The 24,768-nt window shown below is 36.2% G+C and overlaps 1 protein-coding gene across 19 annotated transcripts in view; it reads right to left on the bottom strand.

Annotated features, from left to right (window-relative positions):
* TMEM232 (transmembrane protein 232) overlaps positions 1-24,768 on the bottom strand; it is a 248,986-nt gene that overhangs the window by 113,425 nt on the left and 110,793 nt on the right. The window contains exon 16 of one of the 19 annotated variants that reach the window (XM_072788164.1): positions 2,725-2,796. The exons of the other annotated variants lie outside the window; for them this stretch is intronic. Coding sequence (XP_072644265.1) covers positions 2,778-2,796 — 19 coding nt within the window. The 3' untranslated portion in view covers positions 2,725-2,777. Of the gene's footprint in view, positions 1-2,724; positions 2,797-24,768 lie in introns of those variants that run through there. 19 annotated transcript variants of the gene reach the window in all.

Genomic DNA, 24,768 nt, shown 5'->3' with positions numbered 1-24,768 from the left:
AAGAAACTTTTTAATAAAGCCTAAAACAAAGCTAAACTAGATAATAAGCTAGTCCTAGAATATGCGTGTTATAAACATTTTCACAAAAAACAAATGAAAGATAAACACAAAATTCAGGATAGTGATTACCTATGAACTCAAGCAGGTAAATGAGACTGAATAAGAACTTAGCACACATTACAATTTTTAATACTGAAGTAATATGGTAGGCTGATTGGTATTTATTATTTTAATTGAACTTTATAACATATTTACATTGCATATATTTCTCATATATCAAATATTACATATTGTGAATTGAAGCTTAGAAAAGGTAGAGAAATCAGAAGTTCATTGAAAAGCAAAAGACCTATGGTTTCAACTAGATTAGTCTTATCCTTACACAATGTCAACATTCTCCTACCTTTCCAGTGGTTCTCAAACTTGGATTCATATTGGAATCCTCTAAAGGATTTTTTAAAATAATGATATCTGGATTCAACCTTTAGAGAGTTTTATTTAATTGGACTGAGATAGGGCTTTGACATAGGATTTTAAAGATTCCAGATAATTCTATATGTAACAAAGTATACACATCAAATAATTATGTCACAGAAACTATCTCACTTGGTTGAAAAAACAAAATAAAAATAAACATGTTGACTAAATAAAAACAAACTCCATTTAGCCCAAATGCCTTACTTGTATGAAGAAATGTTGAAATTAAAATAGAGTAAATAATAAAAGTGCAAGATGTGAAAAATCATAATTTTCTTATCCAAAAATCTAGACAGAGGCAAGAGGTATATATATCAATCATACTATATACTAGTATAACCATTTTAGTAACAAATGTAAAATAAAATTGAATAAATTTTCTATTTAACTCCAGGAAATAAATATAGACATTGCTGAACTATGAGAATAAACAGAATTAATGTCATTAACTTAATGCCACATTTGTAATTTTTATATTTGCTAGAACCAAAATGAAAGTGATCTGGTCTTTTTGGAAGAGTAATGAATCAATTATTAAGTATCAATTAAAGGGAATAAATATTTGTTAAATAAAAATGAGAACAAACTCATGCTCCTTTTGCTGGTAAAGAACCACTGAGCTATAAATACAATACCGACAAGGTGTAACAATTTAAATATTTCATGAAGAGGAGACACCCTGTTTATATTATTTTTCAAGTTAGATATGGTTTTTGTAATTTAAGGCTGTGATTTCTTAGTTAAATTGCATTCAAAGCACAAAATTAGGACAAAAAGAATTCTACTCACAAATTATTGGAAATTTAGAGGTTTTATTTAAAACTTCTGTAATCACTTTGGTAGTTCTATTCTGTAGTCCATTATAATAAGATTTTCAGTCCCTGCATGCTAAAAATTATGTGATTATATTAAATTTACTTATAGTATAGAATCGTTAAGCTCTTTAGCAATTTAAAATGATAGTGAATGCAGTTTTATTTCATAAAAACAATTGCTACTTTCTTCATATCAAGTTCTGAACAAAGAAGCTGCAAATAATTTTAATGAATTGAAGCTCATAAATAATGTTACTCATCTAGATTTTTGGATTAAAAAAGCATAGGTTTCAGAAATGTAAAGCCTTATGTTTTTTACTTCAGTGTTGCGTTATAGAAATTGATTTAGGATGCCATCGTGTGGTATAATGACTGTGTTCAGAAGGCAAATGCATACCAGAGTAGAATATAGATTCATTATAGCAATGCTACAGTGTTCTTAATAAAATTTAATTCTCTTTAAGAATTTATGAGAAAATAGGTAGTTCAGATTAGAGGACAAATTCTGTTCTTTCACAATCAGCATACTTCCTCGTCTGTAAGGCTCATAAAGGGAAATAGACACTATAAAAATCAAAATCTTATGAACAACAGAGTTAGGCTGATTTATAATCTTCTCCATTACCAAACTTAAGTGATTGGATGAGGCCATCAGATATTCTCAATTCAAGGGGAAAGATATTTTACATTATCTCTTTGGCTCTAAAGAATCTGACTCTGTCACTCAGATATCTTAAGGAAAAAGAACATGCAGGAAGAAACAGGATAAGTCCATCTTTTGATACTAAATGTAAGATACCTCATCCTAAATCTACTCAGTGCTAGGTCTTTGATGGAAAGAGAAACAAGAGGTTTGGAGTACTGGGATCTGGCCATCACCTTTCTGGTTGCTCATTGGTAAATCATTTAACTTACTGGGCCTTAGTTTCCTCATTTACCAAATAAAGGGCTTGCCTGGATGTATCTATGATCTCCAAATCAATAATCCTATAATTTCCTCTTCCCTCCCATTTCAAAAAAGCCTTATGTATCAACACCAACTATAAATTAATAAAAGAAAATTGAAAACCTACGGGAGAAATAAAGACACTGGGAACTGAAACACAATTCACAGTGTACAAAGGCAGTAAAATTAAGCCATAAAATGTTTTCTAAGACTATAAATATTGTAGATTTCACAGAAGGAGAAGATGAACAATGAAGACTGGAAGACTCTCAGTAGCTTTATGAGGATGCAAAACTTAAATTGCATGCATAGAAAATAGGACTTGGTAGATTTGCATGGGGGAACATTCCAAATGAATGAGGGAGAATAAGCAAATGGAAGACAAGCCAACAGCGGAAACATGTAGGCAATTAAAGAGACAAGACTTCTGTACGCTGAATGCTACAAACTCAAAGTCTTACGATGAAACTGTGTCCTCAGTGTGATGGTCTTCAGAGATGGTGCCTTTGGGACGTAGGTAAGTAGTAAGAACAGAGCCCTCATGAATGAGATCCATACCTTTATTTAAAAAAAAAAAAAAAAAAAAGGTCCTACAGAGCAACCTTGCCCTTGGTGCCACATGAGAACACAGCCAGAACCTGTCTGGCTATAAACCAGGAATCAGGACTCACTAGACACTGAATCTGCCAACACCCTGATCCTGAACCTCCCGGCCTCCAGAACTATGAGAAAGAAATGTTTGTTGTTTAAGCCACCAAGTCCACGGTATTCTGTTGTAGCAGCTTGATTAAAACATTAATCAAATATGTTTGATTTGACCTGAAAGGTATTTTATTAATAAGGATATCTCACAAAGAAATCCTTATCTTCAGCTTCTCTTAGAAGTGGAATATCTGGTAACAAGGCCCATAGATCCCTATATGCCAAAAGCTGATAAGGTTGACCTTTTATATAATGCATGTTTTCTTTACCTCATTTCCCAGAACTCTCTCATGTTCCCCCATGCTGGCCTGCTTTACGCATTTATGTTGTTTGCCTAGGCCTGCAGGCATTAGTTTGTTGAGTATGGAACCCCTAGATACAAAGTCATATCACCCAAGGTAGAGGGCATGAGAACGGAGGACAGTTAGAAAACAAGTGAAGAGAGTGGGTACTTTCAGTGTCTGATAACAGCTTAAATGCATCTATTTTATAAAACCTAAGTTAAGGGCCTTTGAAATACACATGGGAAATTATATAGAGTATATATAAAGTAAGGAATCACCAAAATTTGGAAGCTTTTATACTCCCTGATCTTATAAAATGAATTTTATATTAAAGCAAGAAGAAAACAATACTGTCTGTTTTCATCAATAAACCGTGTCCCTGTAACTGCATCACTGGATTCAACCTAAGCATGAAGAAACCAATGATAGAACTGACTTTAAAAAATAAGCAGGTTGAAAATGAATGAATGAGTGAATGAATGAATGCAGGTTGATCATGTCACTGCACAGATATATATTGTATATATTTAGATCATATGACTTGCTAAGCCCTGTGTGGCTCAGAATCTTCCTCGGCTGTTTTCTTAAGGGAGCCTTGATATAATTTTTCAAAAGTCATTTTCCAATTCCTCTTCTTGGCATTACAAAGTGGTGTAATTTTAGTTACCCTCCCAGAGATGATAGTCATTAACTCTAGATAAAATATGAAAACCAACTACTTAAAGGCACCGGAGAGCAATCAAAAGTAGGCCAACTGAAGGGAGTTGAACTCTCAAAAGAATGAGAACACAACTGCCCGTTTCTTGAAGGACACCAGTCTTCCCAGATCCAGAATAGCTAATACTTGAGCAAAATCTTCAGGTGTCAGAGGATGGAGTCTGAGGCTGTCATTGTGGTTGGAAATTAACAGGGGAAATTCCAGAAAGCAGGATTCCATAAAGGATGGAAGCCCGAAAATCTGTATACAAACTCCCTTTAATTCTTGGACAGCCCATGAACTGTACTCATTTGGAAGAGATTCTGAAGAGCAGAGTGGAAAGTTAAGAGCTTAAGGCTGAAGAGCTAAGCAGAAATTTAGGCTGACCACTGCAAGAGAGAATTTGGAATTTGCACATTGCTAAATCTAAAGAAGTTGGCAAAAACTGTTAGCTGGCCATTAAACTTCAAAAAGCCCACACACCTCAGGAGTAAAGAAGTTTCAAGACTAAGGAATGTTTCTTAGGATTAAAGGCTACAATGTAAAAGACCCTGCTAATAAAAGGAAAACCAAAGCTCCACAAGTGTAATGTGATCAGCCGGCAAATTGCGAGCACTAACAAAAATCAAAACTCTGCACAGGAAATTACCAGAATCCAGAGTTTCAACAATGTTCTTACATTTTATATGAAGTGATACAATACTAAAGATATGTTAAAGATGGATATTATAATACCTTAAACACCATCAAATAATATAAAAATATGACAAAAAAAGGCCATTGGGTAATATAAAATGGAATAGTAAAACATATTCAAGTAACCCAAAATAAAAGCAGGAAAGGAGGAACAGAAAGGGAGGAAGAGACGCAACATATGGGAAACAAATAGAAAAACTAGTAACAGAAAATTCAACCACAGCAATATTTACATTAAATTTACAGAAGCAAAGGGGCACCTGGGTGGCTCAGTCAGTTAAGTGTCTGATCTCAGTGTGTCATGATCTCAAGGTCCTGGGATCCAGGGCCAAGTCAGGCTCGGTGCTCAGCAGCAGGTCTGCTTCCTGCTTTCCCTCTCCTTCTGCCCCTCACCCCCACTTGTGCTTTCTTTCTCTATTGAATAAATAAATAATCTTTTTAAAAAGTTTACAAGAGCAATGAAGAAGAAAGAGACCGAGAGAGAGAAACTAAGAAACAGACTCTAACCTAGAGAACAAATTGATGGTTACGGGGTGGAGTGGAAGAGAGATGGGTGAAATAGGCCATGGGAGGTCAAGGGGTCCTCTTGTGATGAGCACGGGGGCATGTATGGCATCGGTGAATCACTATAGCATACACCTGAAGCTAATATAACACTGTGTCAACTTCACTGGAATTAAAATAAAATTTTTTAGAAACCTTTTATTATGAAAGAAAAAAATATTGAATTGGAAAATTTTTAAAAAATTAAAAATTTAAGTGAAAGATTCCAATTAAATGTCAAACTAGATTTTTAAAAAAAGACCTAACCATATGCTATCTACAACATATTTTAAATAAAAAAAAATTAGGTAAAGTGAAAGAAAAATGAGTGGAGAAAAATATAGAAAAATATATCATAAAAAAGTAAGCATTTAAAAAAATGGTGTAAATATTAATAACAGACCATGTAGATTTATAGATGAGGCAGATTAACCAGAAGTAAAGAGGGATATTGGATAAATTCCTCAGGAAACATTAAAATAATAAATGTATGTGTACTTAATAGAAGAAATTCAATAAACACAAAACAAACTCTACAGGATAAAAAGGTGATATAATCAAAATTTATCATCAAAATTGGAGTTTTTACACCATACTATAACAGATACAGCTATAAAAAAATTGTAAAAAAAAAGTAGTAATGGTAGAGAAGATTTTATTTATACTACCAATCACTTTGAGCTAATTTGACATTTTACATATTACATACAACTGCAAAATGCATGCTATTTTCAAGAACACATGGAGTGCATTTACCAATATAGATCAAATGTTTGAGTGTAAAAAGAATTTCATCAAACTTTTAAAAATTGAATTTCACTCTAATAACAGTGGAATAAAATTTTATATGAATAAATGTTATCTATAAGCCTCCACATATTTTGAAATTAAAAGGCATAATTCTAAATAACCATGACTTGAAGAAGAAATCACAAGAATAACGAGAAAATATTTTGCACTGAGTTAAAATGAAAATATAACATCTCAAAGCAGAGATTAGAGGGAAATTTGTAGCTCTGAAGATATCTTATAAAAAATACAAGTTTTTAAATGAATGACCTAAGTTTCTAACTTATAAAGCTAAAAAAGGAGACCGAGTATACCCAAGGTAAATAGAAAGAAAGTAATGAGACAATAATCTAAGAAAAACAAAAACCAAAATACTGTGGGATAATGACACCAAACAGCCACAAAGCTAAGGCAGGATTAAAGGCAAGGGAACACCCGGCACAGAGAGCCGAGGACAGCCGACTCCGGGTGAGATATGCAAACTCATGGTGCTGTGGAAGTACAGGGCTTTCTAGGCATTTAAGTGGTTGTTTCACTCTGCAAAGAATTCTGAACACTCTTCTAAATTCTCATAAACTGGTCACAATACAAGGTGCAGTTTGAAAGCAAAAAGTCCTTCTTCACCTGTTTTATAGGAATATGCATTTTATTTCTGTAATACCTGTACATGTTAATATCCCACTAAAATTTTCTCCAAAGAAAGCGACTTTCTCCCCACTGTTTCTAGAACACCTGCAAGCACAAATGGGTGTGATAAGCGGTCCAAATACCTTTTACCAGCTTACCGTGGAAGAGGAAAGAAAACCACCTGCCTTCTGTTATACTGTACACTGCACTAAATAAAAATGCTGAAGAAGCACTTGAGCTTGACATGAATCATAATCTAAAGCACTAAACTCTTTGAAGACAAAATATCAGCATCTAATCTATTAATTAGCTTATGTTTCTAAAGGAATTGCAAGAGAAAAGTAGAATGTAAATACTAATTAATCTTACTATAATTAATCATTATACTTCTTTATCCTTATGATAATGTTACATAACCCTTAAGAGGAAATTATGATGACATTTTAAGTATAACCAAGGACAAAAACTTTTGAGTGCCTACCTTACAAAGTTACAGGATAACTTTCCATGAGACAAATTTATCTCAGGCAGGTGTGGCCTTAGGATGAACGCAGCAGTAGATGTAATTTAAGGAAAGAAAGGCATTCCAGATCCCAAATAGCCCCCACATGACTTGGCTAGGTTCCTGGAATGTCCCCCATTAAAAATTCATTCTGTAGGGTCAATGGCTTTCAGGCCTTCATGTGACCTCTATGAAATTTTCATTAACTGTTGGAAGAAAAACCCCTTAAGACATTGTAAATTAACCTCTCAAAAATCATTGGTTGACACTAACAAATGCTAACACAAGAGGTGGTTGTAGAAAACAAGAACCATCAGAAGTGGGAAAGGGCTCTAGCATATTTGGCTAATTTGTGTAGGTCTCATCTGTATTGAAAATATATTGTAGGGAAGTAAAGTTTTGTTTAGGGTCTAATAGATCGGTGTTGAATTATAGCCAGGAGCTATACCTAGGAGAAAATCTCAGAAGCTAAAGTATAGAAAGTGCATGCAATAGATGATAAGTGTTATAATTGAAATCACTATCAAAACTGGAATTTTCCTTGCTTATTGCTTGAAATTTTATGCTAACAGGAAAAGAGATGACTACCAGAGAAATGCAGGTTATTATTGCCCTTGTTGGGATAGCAAATTTCTTAAGCATAAAATAACAGAAATGGTCACTAAAACAGAACTTCTAAATTTGTGAGTGTGTACGTTTTATTTTGTTTTTGCTATAAACTCCCTATGGACTGTGTGTATTTATGTTATGTATGTGTATGATTTTTAGGCAAGTTAAATACATGCAAACATCTCCATTAAAGCAAAACATCTAAAATTAAAGACCAACCTTAAAAGTCTGATCTTTAAGATCATAATTTAAAAATATCAGTATCATTTCATAAATGCTATTCTATTCTTATTATGCCAATCCCATTGAGTGAGTTGATCAAATAAATATTGCCCTCATCAGGCCAAAAATGGTTTACCAGCAAATTTTTGCAGTTTTAGGTGTTGAAACTATGGCCAGTTAATAGAGCTGTAGATGAAAATGGGAATTTCAATGATTGGGAAGGATGAGTCCTACCAAACGAATTTTCAACAGGCATTTATCATAAACCTAGGTCATTTTCAAGTCGAGTTTAAATCTTAAAAAGGGGATAAAAGGAATAAGAGCAATGCCAACTTAATTCAGCCTTCACCTTCAGACCATAATCTGTTCTCTTTAAAAGGTAAATTAGCTCTGTTACACCTCTGGTTAAAACCTTCCAGTGACTTGCTTTTGCAAGAGAACTAAACCAGGATTCCTTATCTGGATTGACAGCCTCTAAGGTCTGGCTTCAGGGACAACGTCACCTGCTCCCCCCTCACCTCACTCATTACCCTGCTACCACACTGAACACCATTTTCATTAAGTGGTGGGTGAGTGCTTTCCTTTCCCTGGGCTTCACACTCACTGTTCCCTCGGTCTTATATTCTCTCCCACAAGGCATGCTCCTTCTCCTCCAGCAGGTCTCTGCCCAAAAAATAAAAATAAAAATAAAAATCTCCACTCACAGAGATCTCTCCTATTCCTCCAATTACTTCCAATCTTATCCCATAGCTGATGGTTCTTAAATCAATAAACAAACTGAGATAATCACAGATTATTTTATCAGTCTGCTATCTTAGATCATGAACTTCCTGAAGGTAAGCAGCACATTTGTCTAGGTCACCACTCTACCTCCAGTACTTAGCACTGCGTCTGGTCTACAGAAGAGATTTCAGCTCTGTTCGGCTTCCTACCACTTTTACTCATATTGCAAGGCTTAAAAGAAGTCCAAGATAGACTATCCGGTCCCAAACATCAATTTGGGTTTTTTTTTGTTTGTTTTTGGTTTTTTTTTTTTTTTTTTTTTTTTTTTTTTTTTTTTTTTTTTTGAATCAAGTGGAAACAGCAGAAGTAGTGAATGAAAGACCTTGGAAATATCTTAAAGACTACAGGGTTATCTGACAGAGTGTACAACACGAGTGAATTTAGAGCCAAGGATGGTTTCAAAGTCTGAATTAACAAAAGGATTAGTTTTCCATTTATTGAGAATTGATGGAATAGGCAGGTTGGGACAGAAGGGAAAGGGAAAAAATTTCGTACGTTAAATTTGAGATGCTTACAAGACAGTCTAAGTGAAAGCAATGTGTCGGTGATTGTACACCTGAGTACAAGACCAAGAGGCGAACATAAAAATACTCCTCAGTCTGAATGTCACTAACTTGATTTATTTCACTTTTTATCCAGAAGTGTCTACTATATGCACCCAGATCCGAGTTTACTCAGGTTTGCATAGATTGAAATTCTATGGGATAAATTTGGCCAAGATCTTTGTTCTTCTCTATCTTTGTTCCTCTCTTCTTTGTTCTTAGCTATTAGCTCGTTTTTCTAGCCCTGAACAAAAATACAGAGCAAGCCTTAAATTTTGCTGAATTCATAGCAAATGTTTTCCCTTCACCTTATCTTCTAGTTCCAAAACACTTATCCATGTGGTTGTCAAATGCCTGAGCATTAAAGGGAGCTGTGTGACCTTTTTTTTTTTTTAAAGGAAAATGATGGATGACCTTGACTTCTATACCTAAGAAACTGACCCTTAAAATTGTATAAGAGCATTGGATAATTGATCCTTCATCTTTTTTCCTTTCTTCTCCCTGTTTGTTGCTTGCAAGTCATACCATGTATCCCTTGGAAGATCCTGACAGCTTACAAGCCTGAATCAATCATGCAGTCTATAAACCTTAAACAAGTTGTATATGTGCAGCTATAGATGAAAATAGCTATTTGTCTATCTTTAGTTATAACGGTCACTTTAGAGAGTGTCATTCTAATTACTGTAAGTTCTGGTACTAGTCATCATCTTATAATGTGAATATTTTACTATCCTCTATTAAAACTCTCCTTTGAGATTTAGAGCTAAAGAATACAATAAAAAAAACACATGCAAGATATATTTTAATAAATCTGCTTGAGCATAGGAAAGTGGTTCCCTGTAAGTTTAAAATGTTGGGCTTTCCATGAGAGGTGCTGAGGCTGGGCTACAGGAGAGCATAGCTGGAGCTCAAAGATAATATAAAAAAAATTGCCACAGTAACGATGACTAGGCATTTATTTTCATACAAGAATTCCTAAAGATTTTAGTTCAAGAAAGTCAGGAAAATTTTAATTGATAACTGTCCTTTTGAAAAAGGTCTATCTCAACTATTAGAGTGTTGCTACATCTCTGAAAATTACAGGAGTTTTCCAAAACCATCCTGGGAATGAGGAAATCTTGAGTTCTTATCCCAGATTTGCTGCCTTATTCCTTATCTTCTGAGTGATCTTGGGAAAGTCAGTTAACCTTGTGAAATCTTAGGTTCCTCAAATACAGGAAGAGCACTGGTCCAAATAACCCCTGTGGCTCTTCCATGGGAATGGCTCTTGAAACTGATGAGAGCTTTGCCTGCTTGGCCTCCTCATAGGTCGACGTGAACTTCCTAGTTCCTAGCTGAAAAGTCTTTGCAGTGGGCATGAGGTTAGCCGAGCAGAAGAGGCAAAGCAACACAGCCTGTTACCCCAAATTGTTTACACTGGTCGTGGTTGGCAGAAGTAGGTCTGCGGGACCTTTGGATGTTCTCAAACAGGATGCCTGGCCTCAGAGAATTAGAATTAACCTATTCTTCTTTCTTGATTTCCTGGGGTTTTTTTGTTTCAGTTTTTGCTTTTATGGTTATTCCACTTAAATGTGTTGACCAGGGAGAGGGGAGTGGTAATGAGGGGAAAAAGAATGAGAGGTGGAGGGGCCTGATTGGTGCCATCATGCTGCCTACTTGCAAGCCTGAATCAGACCTGCACATCTAATTCCTTGAATTTCCCCATCACTAAAACACAGAAGATATTTATTGTTCTGAAATACTTTCACCCCCAGTGATTCCCTAATAGTAACCTGGGGTTTTTATTTGGTTTTTAAACTCTAATATAATTAACATAGTTTTCTATTACTAATAGCAACCTGGTTTTTTCCCAAGGCAGTGCCAACACAGTAATCTTTTGCAGTCCCCGCAATATGAAAAGACTAGAAGCTTATTTTCAATCACACCTTAAAAATGCCAGTGGGTATTAAATTGACCTAACTTCTTTCCACCAACCTTACATTGTGGTGGTGGTGGTGTTTTGTTTACTTTTTTGTCTGGGGTTTTTTCTATTTTTGATTGTTTGGTGCAAGCCTATTTTCCTTCAGATTAAGTCTAGTTATGTTTTAAATCTACTGAAACTTGAACATATTAATGTATTTTATGGTCCGTTTTACCCCTCATCTTTTGAGTCCCCAATAATATAAATGCAAGTAGGCTGAGAAAACAGTATTGAAGGTGGTTTGTCCACAAAAGAGAGGGAAAATATGGCAATTATCTCACTGCTGTGATGCACTGAGACAGTCAAAAAGGATCATTGAAGTCCTAAAGGGAATTTCAGGGGCCTGAAGTGCCCACTTGGGCTGTCTACATCAATCAAATTAACTGCCCTCTTCTCCTGTTCTCAGTCATGCGATAATATATAGCCACAATTAAAGGTGAACGATACGGAATGGCTCTCTGACAGGGAGGTGAGCTCGGCAACACAGCATATGAACACTGACTGAATAATTGCCATCTCTGATGACTGGAAACCCCATTGAGTCACCGTTGGATTAGATGCATCCCTGAACATGGGAAGAAAAGGGAGAAAATGCCTTCTTGCAAACTTCAGTGTTCCAATTTAAGTACATTCTTAAGTACTAAATATATAGGGTTATATTTATATTTAAATATACATTTATATATGCAATTTTTATATATATTTATATAAATATATGCAATTTTTATATATGCAATTATTTTATATATTTGCCATTATATATATTTTTTATATATATGCAATTATATTTTTCTTTCTCATATCTTGCAGCCCAATTACCACTACTTCGGGCCTATCGCTTTGTCTCACTCCTGGACAGAATCTGACCTAGTGGCAATAATACTCTAAAATACCGCGCTAAAGTGACTGCTTCCTCAGCCAGGGGGCGAAGAACGTAGAGTCCTACTACTCACTGCTCCGATCTGGACTCATGTGCAGGGTCAGCAGCTTTCTGGATGTTGTAGCATCCAAAATTTAGAGACTTTCATAACATTGAGCTTATTCATAGAGTAGAATAAGGAATTTAACAAGAGAGGGGGGAAAGGGAGCTTGAGAATTGTTATTTATATAAAAATAATTTTATATAAATTTTTATGTAAAGTTTATATAAACATTTATATAAAATTTTATATGATTTTTATATAAATGCATTTGCCATAAACTCTCCCCACCTGTTATCCGTAGGCCCGGCGTGCCACTGATTCTTTGGCCAGCTGTGCTTAAGACTGCGTGACAGCAGGTGCTCTGTGAGGACTGAGGACAATTAGGATGAAGACAGATGCTGGAAGCCTTTCCCCAGTGAAGCAGAGGGTCTTGCAGGTGGCCCAGTTGTCTCGCCCACTCCTGCCCGCATCTGCCCTGCTCCATCCTCTCCTGCACCTCTACCTGCCGCCACTACCTGCTGGGATGCTGGACAGACTGGAACCTTCAGCCTGGGCCAATCCAGTTCACCCCTGATGGAACTTCCTGGGAAGCTGCTACACAGACTAGCGGCAGAGACGCACTGGCCCGGGCTCCCAGAGTGGGGCTGCCTGCCCGGCCTCTGCCCACGGCCTGGGTCCCCTCCAGGCCCCCCCTACCCATCAGATACGCTGCTTCCATCAGGGAAGGTGTCCCGAGAGCCAAATGGAATTCACCATGGATTATCCTTCCTCCTCTATCTTATCTATGGATAGAAAGGGACCATTATAGGAAAAAGATGCATGGGCATTTGGGAATTAGGGAGGAGGAGTATGTTACATTCTTTTTTTAATGCTTGCCCTTTGGAGACAGACTCCTGGAAAAAAAAAAATCACTGTAATACGTGCTATTTATAGCTCAGCAAGAAAAGCTGCCGAAATTATTCGATGTGACTTTTTTTTTTTTTTTGGTACAATTCACTTATCACAGCTCTCCTTGCTTGATATTAGTATGCTAATAGGTGGTTGATTTGTCAGCCAGCTGTGCTTAGACTTCTGTGTGACAATATTCGTTTGCTCATGTAAATGGTTTAGTAAGATTACAATGCTAAAGAGAGGCTCTTTCCTTTGAATAGCTTTATGTAGCGGGGGGGAAAAACCAGAAAGGGGACCACTCGACCTTAGTTCCAGCTTGACAAGACTCAGGTTAGTGAACTTTTGGGAACAGCCAAGAATTTAGTGACATATCACTTCAGATATGATGGATGCTTAGTAATTACTGATCTTATATTGCGGTGACAGTGTTGGCGCTGAAAGTGGAAGCTGTTCAGAATGATAAATGGATGTGACAATTTATTAAAGATAGAGGCAAGATTAGTGTTGGGTGTAGATGTACCCTTTTAAGAGGGAGGTAGAAGATGAAAGAAAAAATAAAAAGGCATAGAGTGTGAGAATTAAGATTTAGGGAAAATATATTGGCAGCACATAACAAACTTATAAAGAATGCACAAATCCTAGAAATGGGGCAGCAAAATAGTTTGGGGATAATGAAGACATGCAGAAACAAGTGTCCCACAACTTTCATACATTCATGGTACCGTCTCCTACTTTCCTGATTGGCTTCTTCCAGCATATGCTCCCTTTCTGCCTTGCTCTTCTCCACCGGGCTCCATAGTGCACAACACCTGAAGCCTGTTTGGGAACGACCCCTGATTTCACTGCAGCTCTCACCATGAACATTTTCACAAAATTCAGTTAACTTGTTAGGGCGGAGAAACCTTTACTTTCTCAAGTGAAAGTGGAGGCTGTGAAGTACTGGTTCTAAAAGTGCTTGTGGAGAGGAATTAATCCCCTAAATATACATCTCTGCGCCTTGCTTATTGGATAAAATGATAGAGGAGATGTACTGTGCCCTCGCTAATGATATAAATATCTCATTAACAAGTCTTACCTTAAAAATAATTGGAAGGACTAGGATATTTATTTATTTATTTATTTATTTATTTATTTATTTATTTATTTATTGGAACACTTTTAAAAAGCCTGTACGCCTGTGAAGTAACCAGAAGGGCCAGTTGCATTTTGCTTCTATGTGACAATCTATCTCTATAATTTTTTGGTGTTTTGGTACTGATCTTAGGGTTTCTTGATGTGTACAAATGTTTGATTAGAGGATAGAAATTCATTACTGCTATGAGTACATAGATACACGTATATTATGAGCCATCTACCATACTACTGCCCTTCCTGACTAATGGATCTTTTCTACAAACTTGGAAAGCTTCATGCATTGGTTGGGCACTTAATGGTTTTCATTAGGTAGATACTGCAGGTTCTTTGATAGTATGCTTCACGTACAATTCTTTGCAATGTTTTTTTTCACTTGTACTTACATTTTTTGTGCAGCGAGCACAAAGTGCTGCTCAAAGATACTCAAGGGATTTCTAGCACTATTTGGGTAGATTCTTTAAGAAAGTTTCATTATATGTCCTTGATATCAACATCTCCATATGCTTAAAATTTTTAAAAAGCATTACTGTACCATGCTTTACAGTTATCACAACCATCCACAAATGTTTTTTTTTTTTTAAGTTGTTATAAGTCCTCCTGGATTTTCTCCTTCCTCTTCAACTGTACTTAAGGTTTGGTTTGTTTATTTTGCTTTCATTATTTTTTCAGACATTAACGGTGGTAATCCTCAAAATTCCACCCGAGCCTTGCCTCTCCTCTCATTTGTTCTTTACCAAGGCAGTGTTGCTTATGCCCATGACTCAGTCAACACCTTCATTCTATGACTCAGCTCAGCTTCTCTGAATTACAGAAATGAAATTCACTGCCTACAGGACATCTCCACTTGAATAACTCAAAAGCAGTACTTCAAATTCAACATGGCTAAACCAAATACAGTCTTCCCCTATCCCCAGCTACACCTTGATCTCCCCCACCATTCCTCATCTCAGTGAATGGCACCATTATTGGATTAGTTCCTCAACCTGAAAGAGACATTTCCGTCTCCTCACTCGTGTCACTTTTTCAACTCTAATCATCCTCAAATTTTGTTGCTTTTTCTTCCAAATATCATGCAGACCCATCTACCTCCTATCCATTTCTATTGCTACCAACATAGTGCAGGTTATACACAACAGCATCCTATGCTCTTTCCCTGTATAACAAAGCCACCAACAGCAATAGTGAAAATGGTTATGACGTAATCATATTGAGCAATATTGATCAATAGTGTATCATATATTTTATGTTTATTTAGTATAATTATACTACCATATATTTCATATAATAATGATCATTTTTGTGCTTTCCTTGTGCCAGACACTGTAATAAGTACTTTTAATTGACCTTTTCATAGTTACCCAATAAGAAAGCTGCTATTATTACCCAATTTTATAGAGAAAGACATTTAGGTTTAGAGAAGTTAAATGATTTGCCCAATATCACTTAGCTACAGTATTTCACACCTATGATCATGCCACAGCTCAAACACACACACACACACACACACCCTTAAGCCATCCACTCCTCACTCCACTTTAAGAAAACATTTAATGCCTTCTTTGGCTCTAAGAGAAAGCTGAAAACTCTGACCATCTCTCCAGCATCAGCCACCCATGGTCTCAGTGACCCAGCCACACCAGTGTTCTTTTAGCTCTTTAGATGCTTGATAATCCCTTTCAACAAGGGGACTTTGTACATTCACCTTCCTTCCCTGATCTCCTGTCCCAGCTCCAAGTCTTCATAATACCATGTACCTCTCCCTCAAGGCACTTATTTATAGCACAGGTAATTCTTCATAGCACTTAACCATTATAAAGACTTAACACATATGTGTGATTTTAATTAACATCTAACTGCTACACTTGCTTTTAAGTTCCACCGGGAAAGAGTATAACTATTTTTACCCATGATTTTGTCTGAGATATATTCTTTCATAGTATTTGACCTATATTAGTCATTCAATAAATATTGAATAAATGAATACATTAAAAAAATTTTGTGGGTGCAATTCCCAAATACAAAGTGGAGAGACTATCCTGATCTGATTAATGCCATACCAAAGTTTACATTCTAATTAAGTGGGTAATACTCAGTTGTCAACCACTGCAAATGCATTTCATCACAAGCTGCACAGTGTCCTTTTTTTCTGAAAGAGTTAAGTGCTGACATCAGCACCATGGGTCTGTGAGTTATTCCTTTTTTTTTTCTCTCCCCTTTGATTTACAACTAATTAGGCATCAATAACCAGGAGGATGTACACAGCATACCAGGACACCCAAGGAATCTATCCATCTGTGAACTCAAAAGTGTGTGGATTGGACTGTGGAGGAGGTGGCAGAGGGAAGTGGCAGTGTTGTGCACAACAGCAGAGGCAGTGACAACAGAGAAAACAGCGGAGGGTGTAGAGTAAGCCACCTCAACTTGTCTAACAGAGGAGGTAATGGATGGAAGTGGCAAGTGGGAGACTGCCCAGCCATAGGCACTGCAGTTGAAGAAACCAGTTGCTGTCTCTAAGGGAGACCTCAGTGACAGAGGGAAAGAAAGGAAAGGGAAGTAGGCAGACAAAGACTATGGAGGGAAAGCATCTTCTGCTGTCATCCCTGGGAGGCAAAAGGAGCATTCACACACCTCTTGCACCCCCTCAACTGAGAATCCCCCTACCAGACTCTGGGCAAACTCAAAGGCCCAAGTACTGAGGGTACACCCTCCTTCTGACTCCTGCCACCAACCCTCTTTTTTTTTTTTCCTCCCATGTGTACCACTCCCAATCTTAGTTGGCAAGAGAGACCAAAAAATTGTACTATAGCACCATCTTCTGGAAAACAAAGGAAGGCTCTTAACTATCAACCTGTTGAACTATTAAAACCAAAGTAAACAAAACCTTACTTAAACAAGAAAGGTGCTCACTACTTCAAATGCAGGGACAGAAGCATTTCTCATCAAACACAATGAAAAAGTCACAGTGATATAGTATCACAAGAAGAAAACAACAATTTTCCAGCAACTGAACCCAAAAATGCATGGAATATTGTAATCTGACTGATAAAGAATTTAAACAAGCCATTATAAAGAAATTCAATAAGCTATAAGAAAACTCAGAAAGGCAATACAATGATCTCAGAATAAAATTAACAAACAGAAGGAACACTTTACCAAAGAAATTAAAATTCTAAAAATGAACCAAGCAGAAATTCTAGAACTAAAAAACCTAATAAATGAAATGAAGAATGCATTAGAATGCACTGGAAATAGAGCAGATCATATGGAAGAGAGAATTAGCAAGCTTGAGGATAGAAATACAGAAATGATTCAGGTGGAAGAAGAAAAAGAACTAAGATTTTTTTAAAGTGAACCCTCTAAGAACTATATGACTCCATTACAAATGCCAACTTAAGAATAATGGGTATACCAGAAGGAGAGAGAGGGGAAGCAGAGAGAATATTTAAAGAAATAATAGCTGAGAACTTCCCATATCAGAGAAAGCAACTTGACATACACAAGTTCATAGAGCTAAAAGAACATCTTCTCAACATAGAAAGACCTTCTCCAAGAAACACTTTATTAAAACCATCAAAAGTCAATGATTCAAAAAAGAATTTCAGAGACAATGAAGAGAAAAGACAGTAACATACAGAGACACCCCCATTAAGCTATTACCAGATTTCTCAGCAGAAACTCTACAGGCCAAGAGAGAGTAGAACGACATATCCAAAATATTGAAGATAAAAACCACCAGCAAAGAAAATTCTCTCCGGTAGTTATCCTTCAGATGGAAAGAAGGAAGCTTTTTCCTGACAAGAAAAGCTTACCACAACTAGACCTGCCTTAAACATTGCAAGGAGTTCTTCGAATGGATACAAATAGACAGAAGTATGAAAAACTCTGATTAAGGTGATAAAAAGAATCAGAATATTATAACTTTTTAAGAATAGTATATTAAACTCAACTATTGCATGCAGGTTAAAGGAAAAGGGCATTAAAAATAACTTTAGCTACTACTACAACTTGGTAATGAAATCACAGCAAAAAAAGAGATAATTTGTGACATCAAAAATACTGAATGGGAAGAGAAAAAGATGTAACTTTTATATGTGAATAAAGACAAGTTGCTATCAGCAGAAAAAGGACTTTTTTTTTAAGTAGGCTCCATGCTGTGCCTCCAATGCAGGTCCTGAACTCAGGATACTGAGATCAAGACCTGATCTGAGATCAAGAGTCAGATGCCTAATTGACTGAACCACCCAGGTGCTCTGAAAAAGACTGTTTTGTCTGAGATGCTTTATGTAAACTTCATGGTAACCACAAAGCAAAAATCTATGGCAGACACATGAAACGTAAAAAGGGGGGGGGGGTGGGTACATACTGAGCAAATCACCATGGAAAACCACCAATTTACAAAGGCAGGCAGAGAAGGAAAAAGAAACCATGGGGAAGCAAAATAACCAGAAGGCAAAAGAAGACAAAATGGCAGCAGTAAATACTTCCATATCAATATCACCCTAAATGTAAATAGACTGAACTCACCAATCGAAAGGCACAGAGTGGCTGGCTAGGTTAAAAACAAAACAAAACAAAAGCCAACTATAAGCTGCCTGCAAGAGATTTATTTCAACTCTAAAGACACACATAGGCTCAGACTGAAAGCATGGTAGACAATATTCCAAGCAAACAGAAACAAAACAAAGGCTGATAAAGTCAAAATAGCAAGGCAGCCTAGGTGGCCCAGCAGTTTAGCGCCTGCCTTTGGCCCAGGGGGTGATTCTGGAGTCCCGGGATCTAGTCCCACATTGGGCTCCCTGCATGGAGCCTGCTTCTCTCTCTCTCTTTCTCTCTCTCTCTCTCTCATGAATATATAAATAAAATCTTTTAAAAAAATAGCCTTGAAGCCAAAAAGGGTAACAACAAAAAAGGTCATAGTATAATGATAAAGGGATCAATATATCAAGAAGATATGTCATAGACATATACACTCCCAACACCCAAGCACCAAAATATATTAAGCAACTAATAACAGACTTTAAGGGTGAAATGGACAATACAATAATCGTAGAGGACTTGAATACATTACTATCAGCAATCAATAGATTATACAGACAAAAAAAAAAAAAAACCAAAATGTTAGAATTGAATCATACTTTAGAACAAATGAACTCAGTAGACATCTACAGAACATTCCATCCAACAGCAGAATACACATTCTTCTCAATTGGACATGAAATAGGCCACTAAACAAATCTTAGCAAATTTAAGAAGATTGAAGTCCTATCATCTTCTCTGACTACGATGGTATGAAACAAGACATCAACAATAAGAGAAAAGTGAGATCTACAAATATGTGAAAACTAAACAACATACTTCTAAACAACCGTTGGGTCAATGAGTAAATCAAAAGCAAAATAAAACAAATTATATCAAAATAAATGAAAACGCAACATATCAAATACTGCAAAAGGTTCTAAAAGGAAAGTTTATGGTAATAAATGCACATACTAAGAACTTAGAAGAATCTTAAATACACAACCAAACTTTATACTTCAGGAAACTAGAAAAAAAAAAAAAAAGAAAAAAAAGAACAAAGGAAGCCCAAACATAGGAAAGGAAATATCAAGGATCAGTGCAGAAATAAATGGGAGAACTGAAACCAAACCAAACCAAACCAAACCCAAACAGTAGAAAAGATCAATAAAGCTAAGGGCTGGTTCTTTAAAAAGATTGACAAAATTAACAAACCTTATCCAGACTAACTTTAAAGGGTTGGGGGTGGGAGGGGGAGGAGAGGGCTCAAAATTAGAAATGAAAGAAGACATTACAACTGACATTACAGAAATACATGGAATCATGAGACTGCACCATGAACAATTACATGCCAACAAATTATATAACCTAGAAGAAATGAGTACATTTCTAGAAACACAAAATGTACCAAGACTGAATCAGGAATAGAAAATCTGAGCAGACCAGTAATAAGCAAAGACATCTGAGTAATCAAAACACTCCCAACACAGAGAACTCCAGGACCAGATGGCTTCACTACATAATTCTACCAAACACTTAAGAAATACCAATCCTCCCCAACTCTTCTAAAATATCAAGGAGAAGGGAACACCTCCAAACTACTTCTACACGGCCAGCACTACTTTAACAAAACCAGACTGGATACTATAAGAAAGGAAAGCTACAGACCAATATCCATGATGAATATAGATACAAGAATTCTCAACAAAATATTAGCAAACCAAATTCAAGAACACACTGAAAGGATTATACACCATGACCAAAAGAGTTATCCCTGGAAGCAAGGATTGTTCAACAGATGCCAATCAATAAATGCAATTCATCACATTAAAAAAATGAAAGATAAAAATTACACAATCATCTCAATAGACCAAGGAAACGCGTTTGACAAAACACAACATCTTTTCATGATAAAAACCCTTGAGAGTGCGTATAGAATGAATATACCTCAACATAACTAAAGCCATATAAGACGAACCCACAGCTAACATTATAGTCAATGGATAAAAATTGAAAACATTTTCCCTGAGAGGAGAAAAAAGGCAAAGATGTTCACTCCCACTATTCATTAAAGAACTAGAATTCCTAGCTAAAGCAATTAGGCAAGGTAAAGAGATACAAAGGATCCAAACTAGAAGGGGAAAAGCAGAATTGTTGTTCCTATATATGATCCTATATGTAGGAAATCCCAAAGAGTCAGTCAAAAAAATGCTGGAATTAATAATTTCAATACAGTAGTAAGATACAGAAATTAACATACAGAAATCAACTGTATTCTTTTACACTAATAAAGTCTCTGAAAAAGAAACAAAATACCACTCACAACAGCATCAAAAACAACAAAATACTTAGGAATAAACCGAACCAAAGAAGTGAGAGGTCCATACGATGAAAACTATGAAACTTTGCTGAAATTGAAGACACAAACAAATGGAAAGATATCCATGTTCATGGATAAGAATTAATACTGTTAAAATGCCCATACTGCTCAAAGTCAACTACAGATTCAATGCAATTCCCATGAAAATACCCAAGGTATACTACACACAAAAATACGAGACACAATTCTAAAATTTAAGTGGAACCACTTAAGTCCCCTAATAGCCAAAGCAAACCTGAGAAAAAAGAAAGAGGTACCATGTTTCTATATTTCCAATGTACTACAAACCCATAGTAATACAACAGGTTGGTACTGGCACAAAAATGAGACATCGACCAACAGAACAGAATAGAGAGCCCAGAATTAAACCTCAGCATATGTGGTCAAGTAGTGTTCCCCAAGGGAGCCACGAATATCCAGTGGGGAAAGGAAAGTCTTAATACATGGTGCTGGGAAACTGGAGAAATGCAGGCAGAATAATGAAACTGGACCCTTATCTCACACGATTCACACAAAAATTTAACTCAAAATCGATCAGAAACTTAAAACATAAGACTTGATACCATAAACTCCTAGAAGAAAACACAGGGAAGAAGCTCACTGATACTGGTCTTGGCAATACTTTGGGGGGAATGACACGAAAAGCCCACACAACAAAAGAAAAATTCAACAACCTGGATGACATTAGACTTAAACACTTCTCAACAGCAAAAAAATTAACTTAATGAAAAGAGACAAGGTACAGAATGGGAGAAATTTTCTGCAAAGCATATATTGAATAAGGAGTTAATTCCCAAAATATATGAAGAGCTCAGTCAACTCAGTAGCAAAAAAAAAAAAAAAAAAAATCAATTTTTAAAATGGGCAAAAGAACTAAAGAGACATTTCTCCAAAGAGGACATCAAAATGATCAACAGACACATGAAAAAGGGCTCAGCATGACTAAATAGGAAAATGCAAACCCAAACCACAAGGAGATATCACTTCACCCTGTTAGAATGCCTATCATCAAGACAACAGGTGTTGAGAAGGATGTGGTGAAAAAGAAACCATTATACATTGTTGGTGGGGATATAAACAGGTCCAACCATTATAGAAAACAATATGGAGATTTCTCAAAAAATCGAAAATAGGTCTACCATACAATCAATCCAGCAACTCTGGTAATGTATCCAAAGGGAATGTAAATAGGATTTCAAAGAAATACATGCACTCCTGTGTTTACTGAAGCATTACTCACAATAGCCCAGATATGGAAACACCCCAAATGTCTACCAATGGATGAATATATAAAAAAGACGTGGTATCAGTACACAATAGAACATTATTCAGGAGAATATCCTCCCATTTGTGACAACATGGACAGACCACAAGCACATTATACTAAGCAAGGTAAGTCAGAGAAAGACATACTATATATTCCTTGTAAGTGAAATCTAAAAAGTCAAACCTGTACGAAGCAGAGTAAAATGGTAGTTAACAGATGATAGAACGGGAAGAGTGATGATCTTCTGGGTCCACACTTGGAATGAGAAGCAAGTAAGCCATCAGCTATAACACCCAGTATAATGAATAGAGACAATAATATCCTACTATAATTATGTGCCAAATATCACTCTGTTGGCAATATTACAATTTATAAAGTGTATCAAAGTAATACCTGTACATCTTAAACTTATCCAATGTTACATGCCAAGTTTATTTTTTAAAAAAGAACACAGGGGATCCCTGGGTGGTTCAGTGGTTTAGCACCTGCCCTTGGTCCAGGGCGTGATCCTGGAGACCTGGGATCGAGTCCCATGTCAGGCTCCCTACATGGAGCCTGCTTCTCTCTCTGCCTGGGTCTCTGCCTCTGTCTCTGTGTCATAAATAAATAAATAAATAAATAAATAAATAAATAAATAAATAAATAAAAATAAATAAATAAAAATAAAAATAAATAAAAATATATAAAAATAAATATAAATAAAAATAAATCAATAAATAATAAAATCTTTAAAAAAATAAAAAAAGAACACAATTCACATGATAAGCCAAACAAAACACAAAAGAAAACAAAAACAGATTTTATTTTTGTTTTCTGTCGCACAACTTTGTCTTCGCATAAGGCTATCCTTTTGACTCTACTTGACCTGCATTTGAAACAGGATCTTTTTTACACCTCACCTGTGCCATTTTTAAGATCCTACCTTCCCATCATGATACTATGAATGGAAAACTCTTGGGGTTGATGATGTATTGAAGCCAGACACCTGTCATCTGCATATAAAGACACTACAGTGAAGTGGCAGCTCAAGCTATAACCCCAACGACGCCATCCCTGTGCAGACCAAGGCCCCAGTGGAAAGGCAGGAGAGGACAGAGAACAGTACAGCTAGGTGAGGACTGACTGATCTCTCAGGCAAGACTGCAGGTCAACTGTAGTCACGCGTGCTGGGGACGGGGTGGGGAGGGGGGCGAAGCACGTTTCTGTCACTGGGGGCTGGAGTTCACTTCTCACACCCCTTAGGTCTCTAGAAGTCTTAGCCCTTTAAATGACTGATGGGAGCTGATGATCTAACCAATTTTTTAATAATTAAATCACAAAGCCTCAAGGATCAGGAGCTCATCTCTGAAGACCCGTTCAGGCTCTTTTTCCTCTCTTAAGCTGAAAATTATGGTTAAGCCATGCTAACTATCAACATTTCCAAACTTTACTCTCCATAATGGATCTTGACACCATACCTTCAAAATGCATGTATGACACAGAACCACTGTCAACTGTGTTTTCATTCTAAAACTAGAAACGAGAAGGGAAACAAAACAGAACCAAAAAGGGAATCATCATGAAACTGTAAGCGTTCTTTGAAAAGTTGCTAGCATCAATTCATAGCTTCATATATAGGCACCACCATGTAAATCTTCCAGTTATTAATCATAATTTTCCTAAGAATTAAATATTATATTATAAAGAAAAAAAAAACCTTTTTAGAAAATCTACTAAATTATAGAACAGAGGGAAAAGGAACTAATGTATCCAGGCTCTTTATCTAGAGGTTTTCCTTGTAACTTCAAGACAAACCTGAGAAGATGTACAGTTTTTACAATTCAAAGATTAGAAGCTGAAGGCTCAGAGAAGTTAAATTACTTAATCTAAATTAATCAGAAAGCAACTATAAACAAACATATTTGATGTTTTGTGAAGGAGATACAGATTCCTTTTTTCCTTTCGTGAACTAGAAGCAGGAAGATTTAAGACATTTAGGAATTTTTTGCAGATCTTTTTTTTTTATTATTTTAATCTCCCTCTCTTCATATATATGCACTCCACATCAAGGAGGAGGCACTATCTAGTAAGTCACTATGATTTTCACTAAAGCCAGTGGAGGGAAAAAAAAAAAAAAAATCATACCACTTTCTAAAAGTGCCTCCACCTTCACATAGATTTCCTAATAATAACTAGAGAGGTGCAGAGCGCAGAAAAAAAAAAAAAAGTTCCTTAATCAAAATGAAGTTCTGAAAATCAAGAGACAGAAATTGAAAAAAATAAACATAAAAATCTTTTTCTTAATTTTTTTTTTTAACTGCTCAAGGCTTTGCCATCAGATAAATTTCCCACAAGGGGAAAGAAAGCAGCACTGTAGACTCAGAAGTCAGGAGGTACCCAAGTTCCAACCCCTACACTTGAAGGTCGTTGGGTCCTTGGGCAAATTACTTAGCCGCTCAGATTTCACGTATATAAAAGTGGAGAT

This window comes from Canis lupus, chromosome 2 (assembly GCF_048164855.1).
Source record: "Canis lupus baileyi chromosome 2, mCanLup2.hap1, whole genome shotgun sequence".
In the NCBI taxonomy this organism is placed as follows: Eukaryota; Metazoa; Chordata; class Mammalia; order Carnivora; family Canidae; genus Canis; species Canis lupus.
Note: the sequence above shows the minus strand (reverse complement) of the source record. Positions and strands in the feature narration are given on the sequence as shown.